General features: G+C 37.8%; 1 protein-coding gene across 1 annotated transcript; it reads right to left on the bottom strand.

Annotated features, from left to right (window-relative positions):
• Positions 1-6,837: 6,837 nt before the first annotated feature.
• On the bottom strand, positions 6,838-8,820 carry LOC131013682 (cytochrome P450 716B1-like). Its single transcript, XM_057941810.1, has 4 exons — positions 8,259-8,820; positions 7,712-8,153; positions 7,439-7,629; positions 6,838-7,209 (listed from the first exon to the last, which is right to left on the bottom strand). The coding sequence occupies exons 1-4, from the start codon at positions 8,751-8,753 to the stop codon at positions 6,886-6,888; spliced, it is 1,452 nt and encodes a 483-aa protein (XP_057797793.1). The 5' UTR covers positions 8,754-8,820; the 3' UTR covers positions 6,838-6,885.
• Between the last annotated feature and the right edge of the window lie 293 nt (positions 8,821-9,113).

Consider the following 9,113-nt stretch of genomic DNA (forward strand, 5'->3'; position numbering starts at 1 on the left):
GTTGCCTGGGACCCGGGTCACGCGGGCCACTCACGCGGCTGCATGCCCAGGCTGCGCGCATTCCTCAAAATTCTCTGAACTCGCACGCGGCCATCTCGCACGGGGGCGTGCCTTGGCCGCGTGACCTCCCGCGGTCTTCACACGCGGTCGCGTCTCCCACTGCGTGTCCATGCTCGTTTCAATTATCTTTTTATTATTTTTTTTAACTCCTGCAAAACCCAATAAAATAAAACCAAAGAACAAAGCAAAAATGAAAAAAAAAACAAAAGAAACTAAAGAAACTCACAAACGTTGGGTTGCCTCCCAACAAGCGCTATTTTAACGTCGATAGCTCGACGCTCCATGATTCAAACATCACAAAAAGCAATGACGTCCACCGTGTGGACTTGATCTGGGCTATGCTATGCTTTCACACGATGCCCATTAACTCAAAACGGCTCATCTCCTTCTTTCAACAACTCAAACGTCCCATTGGGAAAAACATGGGAAATAGAAAATGGACCCGACCACTTGGACTTCAACTTTTCTGAAAACAAACGAAGATGGGAATTGAAAAATAGGACTTGATCCCCCACAACAAACTCTCTCTTTAAGATCATCTTGTCTAGATTCGTGTTTATTATCGTGTGTTTAATTTGATATTACCCAAGTTCGCTGGTGTTTTGGCTTAGAAATTGCATGGAGTGTGGTTGGAGACTCGTGGATGCTATGACATCGAGAAAGACGTGCAATTGATGATGTTGGCGTTGATTTTGGAGAAGATTAGAGATTGGGCTTGGAGTTAATTATTCTAGATTTAATTTAGCCCAAAACTCTTGTTTTAATTCATTTTGGGGCTTTGTTGTGCAAGGGCCGAAAAATACCCATGTTGGGTGATAGACGGTACTTAAAGGATTTCTTAACAAGGGATAGAGCCAACTGACATACCATCATAACAATTCAAGGGCAGCTTCGTGTAAACATGGAGATGCTACTACAAGAATGGCAAGAGTGTGTACTGCATGCGAAACAAGCAGAAAAAATACAATCGGTTGATGAAACCAAAGTATCTAACCGCATACAAGAATGATTAATGAAGATGATAAATCTGCATGAAGCAATTCAAGGACCGATCCTTCGCGCTATCAGAGCTCCTTTGATTAAAGAATGCATTACCGTACAGGGCGGATTACCCGTAGCAGGGGATTCAAGTACCCCTAGCACAAGTCCTGAGACCATGGCTATCAAGCCGAAAGCTCAAGGTAAAATGATGATAACCATCATGTCAACCTAACACCTTTGGGGGTAAAAGAGGGAGAGATCAGTCTTAGGCCTACAAAGGGCAAATCTAAGGTTGATACTGAATTTATTGAGCTATCTCCTATTTGGCAGGTTTATCGAATGAGATGGGAGAAACTGAACTCAAGAAGATGCTTTGATCCGGGATACTATCAGGTTGATGTAGTAGGGAAATATCCCCGAGTGTGGATGACCACCAGTGCTAATCCAAAAGATGTCAAAGAGTGGTATGAGTTTGGGGCACTAGCCTCAGTCTATAACATATCCCCGACATTCAACGAAATCAAAGGTCTACCAAAATAGATCCAAGAGACGGTTTACGACACTTGGGCGAACAACGAGTCCCTTAAAACAAGGGGATGTTTTGGAATTGTACCTTTTCAGTACAGCTCCTGAACCAGCAGGAAAGGGTAATCACGAAGCTTTCCATTTCATTAAGCTTCGGAGACCTGACAACCAAGCTTTAAACCGAATCAAAGCTCCTGATAGCCAATCTTCAATTCTCGCCACTTTCAAGGAAGATCAAATTTCCACTCAGCGAGCATGGGAATTGTGGGTCTGTCTCACGGAGATGGACATAAACACCATGACAGAAACAACAACCAAGTTTGCATAGAAGGCCTTTGAAGAGAAGAGGTTGTTGTTGTGGCAAAACAAGATTGCGGGAAGCAAAGAGACTCGCCTCAAGTTCTGCAACATGACTCATCTAGGCTATTGGATCGAGCACGTCTGCATGGAATGCCCAACGCAGATAGAACCGAAGTTTGCAAAAGGTTTCTTTCCAAAATCAGACAAGAAGAAGTTCCTATCTGATGAGTATGAGGAGCACAAGACTCCACGTGGAAGACACCTCGGGCACCAAAAAAGAAAAGTTCTCGACAAAGAAAAGAGAGCCATGTGACTCACAACAGGAGATCCACTCACCCAAAAGAAGACGACAAGGGTGAGTGGAGGATAAAGCAGACAGATCACCCCACTAAAAGAAAATGACAGAAGTAGGATAAAATAATAGAAATACCACTCACCAAAAACAAAACAACAAAGGTAAGTGGATGATAAAAGCAGTCGGCCCCTACTAGCATTATCACAAGATGATAAAGAGAGGGTCCAGCCCATGTGAAGGCATCAATTTGTGTCGGCAATCATGGCTGACAAATGAAAATGGTAGTCACATCCACCAAGAGTTGGCCATCCAAGACCAATAATGCAAGCATATAGAGGGTCTCAAACCTCTATAAAACCCGAACTCTGGAGAGGAAGAAAGGCAAACAAAAATCCCATACCTCGTACACAACGCCCTTTCTCTCTGAAATCTATCTTTGTAATTTTCAGCTTTCTTAGTTTAGTTTTTATCTTATGTATTCAGCCAAAAGCTACTTAATGAGTAGCTAAACAAGTTTGTCTTCTCCCTACAAGAGATATTACTTAATGTATTAAATATTATATAATTCCTCAATAAATGCTTTGTTTTGCTCAACTTTATGGATGAGTAAATATTTACTTTTTTTACTAACTAAGTATTATACGTCAAAGCTGGGAATATTCATAGAAAATCATCTCAGAACCATATGATGCGTCTGTGTGGTTGGATTCAATCCGTAAAATAAGGGTGATTGACTCTGGGTAATTCACAGTTGCTGCTGAAGGAAGAGAGTGTTGCAACCACCTCTTGCGAGTGTGTGGTTAATTAGGCGTATCCCGGTGCAATGAGGGGTCTGTAAAACGCTACAAAGAAAGTAGCTTGACTAAAGGTATAAAGTTGATTTACATTAAAATTAATATTGAAGTGCTACGAAAGCATGTTGGGCCTGATATTTATATTTTCAAAATTGGTAATAACAATTTTATGATAAAGAAAATCTAAAAGTCAAATGTAAATAGTAAATGGGTATGTAGTCAATGTTTTATAAGGGATGGGTATAGAGTATATATGATGATAAGAAAATGGGTAGTTATGCTATCGCCCCAAAAAAATATTGGTAATAGTTTTATTTTGTAAAAAAAATAATGATGTTGGAAGTTATTTGTGCTAAGATACAAGGAGTTTGTCCCATATTTATTTTTTGATCAAAGGAGAGGAGCTTCTTAAGTTATTTAAAAAGTTTAGGTATCTTTGATAGAAGTACACCAATCAATACACTACAAATTTTGTGTTTGATTCTAGTCAAATTCCTATCTTAAATTCTTTTGTAGTTGTAGTAGAATTTTGATAGAGATGAATATTATGTGATTATAGAAATTTATTATATATATTGAATTGTCTTTCACGGGTTGTAGTTTTGCTTTAATTTTGAAATTTTCCTTGTTAAATTCTTGTTTTGGTGATTGTTGTATATTTTTCTTGTTATTTCTTGTGTACTTTTCAATTTTCCTTGAAATGAATAGGAATTTAATTTCCAAACACTAGTAGTATTAGATCCTGGAACAAGCCTCTTGATATTCTAAGTATGCTATGTGGTTGTAGTGTTGCCTGATTTTTCACACCAGAAAAGTTTTTTTGAGAAATATTTGGGGTATCTTGTGAGGTGGCTATTCATTTGAGGATTGAAGAAAGGATATGTCAAGGACTTTAATTGAACTCAATGAGGTTTGACATGGAGAAATTTGATGGAAGAATCAACTTTTGACTTGTGCCAACTGCAAGTTAATGTTGGAAAAAATTTAATGTTTTGATTACTACCAAAATTCTTGAACTGATGATGATAAGTTTATGTTATTAGTTTTAATTTACTTATTAGGAAGCTGAGTATTTTTTTAATATGTATTTAGTCAAGGAGGAACTCAAGACTCTATATAAGCTAATATGCATTAAGAAAAAAACGATTGATCAACTTCCGTTGATAAAAGATATTTAGTCCAGACAATATGCTCAAATGATCAATAAAGAATACGCGTTAGCAAACTCAAAGACATCTGACCAACCTACTTGAATCGTACGGTGTTTGGCAAGATCTTAAAATAGATCCGTGTTAAGAAAATTGTGTGTGATGTTGCAGAATGAAGGCGACATCTCACCAATTGTGGTGTTGGCCCTGAGCGAGCACATATGGAGGGCGGGGGGAGGGAGTGGAGGGGGAGGAATACTCCAGTTACAAATTTTTTGAGTTACTTGTCCTCTTAACTTCTACTCACTTTCATTACATATGTTACTATTGATGCATCGTTTTACACCAAAAATATCCGGCAGTCAGCCGGTATGCCCACACTGCGCAGACAGCAGTAAGCAAGATCGTCTCCCAAGGGACTGACGAGAATTTCTCTAATTAAAGTCTGCAAGTAACCACGAAATTTTGAGAAGAAAATATAGAAAATATTAAACTTAAAATTAAATAAACAAAATTCAAATAACCAATTTTTATAATGGCGAAAAGATGAATAAAAACTCAACAATTAATAAAAGAATTCCAGCAATCAATTAAGTCCACCCTAGCTTAATTATTCCGATCATTGATGCAAAAATAACTTTAAATCATGCAAACAAACCAGTTATAACCACCGAAGACACTTCTGACGTGATCTTATTTCTCCTTAATTATTCGGTAACCAGGAAGACGCTTCACTAATTACTACCCTAATCGATTGACAACCGTAAGAGACGCTCTATAGGTTTAATGAGCCGACAACATTAATTTCTAGAGAAACCTGATTCAAAACCAATAAACTTTGACGCAGGATTATTGAATTAAGACTGCTCTTCCCTTGACCCCGATGTGTCAATTTACCACTAATCAAACCTAAACCACAATTACGTATGGCCGGTTTAATTGGCTATATAATTAATTCTAACCCAATAAATATTTGCAACTATCTAATGGATTAAAATAATTAATATCATTAAACATGGAGAATCGCATATGCAAGCATAAAATAAAGTATAAGAACAAATTAGATCTCACAGAATAATCTTGCTAGTGCTTCCCTAATCGTTTCCAGAATAAACAAATTTAGCTAGAAAACATAATTAAATAACACAAAAAAAATAAAAGAATAAATTGCGAAAATAATGAAGAACCAAAAAAACTTGAGTAATTGCTTCAAAACTTGCGTCCCACTCTGCCTCAAAATTGCGTCTGACTTGTGTGTTATGTATGTGTCGTGAATTGTCTAATTAAGTAGTATAAATATATATACTCCTAATAGATACCTAACCTAATAAAACTAAAGTGGTGTGAAGCCCACTTAGCATAAAAACAAACCTAATCAAATCTAATAGTTAAAAGAAATAAATGGCGCAAGGCCTTGGGCAAAAGGAATCGAATTCAACCCACAAGAAAAATCAAAATGCAGTCCATAAGTTCTCTACTTTCGCCACACCAACAATTCCATTCAGTTTGAATTTCAGCTTGTATTCTTCACAACTCCGAGCTTAAAAATTCTTCTCAAAATCATGTCTTTTCTCCAACATCTATCAAATATCATCAAAATTTATATAAGACCAGAATTCATATCCAAGAGATGATAATTAACACAAATTCAGCACATAAATCATATTAAAATTACCCAAATATAAGCGTATAAATACGCCTAATCAACTATATACAAGGATATAAAATATAAGCTCATTCTCAAAATTCTGAAAAATGAAATTGGTTCGTTTATCAAAAAAAATTGAGTTACTATTCACTCATCATCTATAAATAAAAACTTTTATATTTATACTTACATCGAAAAACTACATAAGAAAATTTCTCAAAGACTCACAGACGATATTTTGAAAAGTCGATAAAAAGACGAAACAGTAAAATAGTACTCCTTATTTATCATCAGCAAACTGAAATTTCAAAAACATCTTAATGGATTCAAATTTCACTTTCGAGTTCGTCGTTCTCTTTTATATAATTATTCTAAATTATTCCATTACTCAAACTCATCTACAAATTCAAGTACGAGCTTCTCAAAATCTACAAAAAAACAGTTCTAAACAAATTTTCTTGTTTCTATAAAACAAAACAAAACAAAGCTAAAACCCTAATTACATAAATTTAAGCAATTAAACACATCATTAAAAGTAGAGTGGACTTTTAAAATGTCCATTTTCGAATAGTAAAAATAAAAACTATCCATTAAAATAACAAATTTAAAATTTAATCACACTTATCATTTTACCCATTACATAAAAAAACTTAAAAATTATGCACTAATGTTTTAGTTGTAAATTCGAGTTGTTTAATTCGAATTCACAACCAACATTAGCGACTCAGTTATGAAGTCATCGAGCTAGTGGTAGATTTTTCCGGATGAAGTGGCTGTGGTAGTTTCAAAGGGAAAGAAGAGATGTGAGAGAGATGAGAGCACATAGAAAGAAGAGTTTGTGAGCTGTGCGTAAGAACAGAGAGAGCAAAGTGAGACAATTTTAATGTTGGGGTAAATTTGTATTCTTGCACAAATATTGGCTAATTTTTAATTTTTTTTATGTAAGTGGATAATTTTTATTTTTAATATAATAAAGTGGATATTTTAATACATTAACTCTTAAAAGTATGTGCATTACATTATCTCTCTTTGAAAATAATAAATTAATTAATTTTTAAGATGTTACTGCAATTGTGGATGCATTAATTGGATCTGAAACTTTAATAATGTAATAACTCAACAAAATGCAAATAATTACAATATTACATTATCTGATAAAGGCTTCTTCATCTGAATGTGTATAGGTAAGCCTTGCTTGAAAACCGGCATGGGATCTCTGCTAATGCTATTCTCTTCCCAACAGAGCTTCCATGTGAATCGAGTGACCAAGTAATGAATCATCGCTAATGTCTCGATTCTTGCAAATTCATACCCTGGACACAACCTTGATCCTCCCCCAAACGCTACGAACGTATGAGGTGGAATTGCTGCTTGATCTTCGTATCGGGACGGGTCGAATTTGTACGGATCCGGGTATATGGATCCGTCCAACTGCGTCATGCATCCCGCCCAAAACACCTATATGATGAAACATGATATTGTTATTTATATAATATGATAGTGTCATTTGTAAAACAAAATAGTGTTAGTATCAATTCAAAATAGTGTTAGTATTAGTGTAATTTAGAGTAAGTGTTAGTGTTATTTTGCACTCGGGTGCACAGGAGACCACCTCTTTGGCTTAACAAGCAGCATTCCAAAACACAATCTTACCGCAAATAATATAAGGGGCCAAGTTCTTAATTACCTGCCATCCTTTAGGGATAACATATCCTTCCATCTGAATATCTCGAAGGACTTGCCGGAAGCTAAACACCACCGGCGGATACATCCTCAACGCCTCCGTCGCAATTCGCCACGTGTACTTCATCTTACCAAGATCTTCCCATGTCAGAGGCTCATTGCCTGTCTTCTTCCCTCGTGCAATCTCTTCTTGCTCTGCAACAACAATCAAATTACACACACTTACAAATTTTTCTTAATTTCTAGAACCAAATCTCTAAATCAATATTCTATCAACCATTGAGGAGTGCTTCGTAAACATGTGGGTGCTCAGCTATGAGTTTGATCAAGAACGTGAGAAGCGTGGACGTGGTGTCGTGGCCGGCGATCATCACCGCCGCGCAGTTATCCTCGATCTCGGCGTCGGACAAGAGCGGGACTCCGTGGTCGCGCATGCTCAGCAAGCTGATGATGAGGTCTTGCTCGTCTGGAGTTCCTTCTTCTCTCTCCAGCTTCTCTCTCTTCTCGCGTATCAGCGCCATTATGATGGCCCCTGCTTCCGACCTCGCGCGTGTGCTTCTGCTGAGGCGCGTGAAGGGCAGATTAATCGGCAACGCCAGCATTCCATCCACCACTTCTTCGAAGAGGCGCACCAGCGTCTTCCTTCTCTCTCCTCTCTCCACCCCGAACAGAAGAGTGCAGATCATGTTGAACGTCAGCGTCTTCATTAGAGGCATCACCTGCAAAAACACAAACCTCAGACAGAAGTGTCTACTTTGTATTTTCTGCTTAAATTTCTTTTATTATATTAACGTTGACTATTTTATAAGATTTGCGGTACATACCGAAATCTCATGATCGTGATGCCAATGGTGCGCGAGGTGTAATCTGATCTCTTGGTCCATTTTACCAACGTACCGTTTGAGGGCTTCGGGCTTCAAGAATGAGAGGATTGCTCCCCTTAACCGCCGGTGGTCTTCGCTGCTCATTTCGAACAGATTCCTCTCGCCGAGGAGCCGCCTCACCGACGGCGGCTGCTTGGTCGAGAGAGTCTGCTCGTCGCTGCTGTATATGAATTTGTTGTGCGCTTGGCCCGTTAGGAATACCGTCTTGGTTCCGAAGATGTTGAGCTTCGAAATCGGGCCGTATTTTCGGGCCCTTTCTTGCAGCCACTCCTCTGTTCTGTCGGCCCTCATCGCCTTCAGAAGCTCCAGGCTTTGGCCGATGATTGGAATTCCTAACGAGCCCGGCGGAAGCCTTCTGTTGCGAACCCTGTTCTTGATGAGGAAGAAGAGGAGAGAGAGAAACGCGAGGAGCGAGAAGAAAGTCGCCGACTCCATTGATACGATGTGAGAGTGAAAGTTACTTTGTTTATGTATGTTTTGCTTAACTATCTTGAGCGAAATAATAAAATGTTGGTTTACAAAAGTAGAGATTTTGGGTTTGACACCTACCATATATAGGTATTTTCTTAGCGCTTTTATTTGTATTTTTATTTTTTGGACAAATAACGTCAAAATCCATGAAGTTTGGCGCAATTCTCGTTTTTCCTTTGACCTTAAAATCTTGCGTATAAATTCATGATTGTTGCTCCGATTGTTATTTTTCCTTTAATGACGTTTTCCGGACATTAATTAGATGAAGTGTCACATACGTGTCACACTTATGCTGAGTAGATTAACTAAGGGTAACACGTTGTC

Source organism: Salvia miltiorrhiza, chromosome 2 (assembly GCF_028751815.1).
Source record: "Salvia miltiorrhiza cultivar Shanhuang (shh) chromosome 2, IMPLAD_Smil_shh, whole genome shotgun sequence".
Classification (NCBI taxonomy): Eukaryota; Viridiplantae; Streptophyta; class Magnoliopsida; order Lamiales; family Lamiaceae; genus Salvia; species Salvia miltiorrhiza.

Coding starts and splice junctions, on each gene's coding strand:
- LOC131013682 (XM_057941810.1), bottom strand. CDS start 8,753: ATGGAGTCGGCGACTTTCTTCTCGCTCCTCGCGTTTCTCTCTCTCCTC. Junction 8,154..8,258: donor ATCACGATCATGAGATTTCG/GTATGTACCGCA, acceptor GTGTTTTTGCAG/GTGATGCCTCTAATGAAGAC. Junction 7,210..7,438: donor TTATCCCTAAAGGATGGCAG/GTAATTAAGAAC, acceptor TTCATCATATAG/GTGTTTTGGGCGGGATGCAT.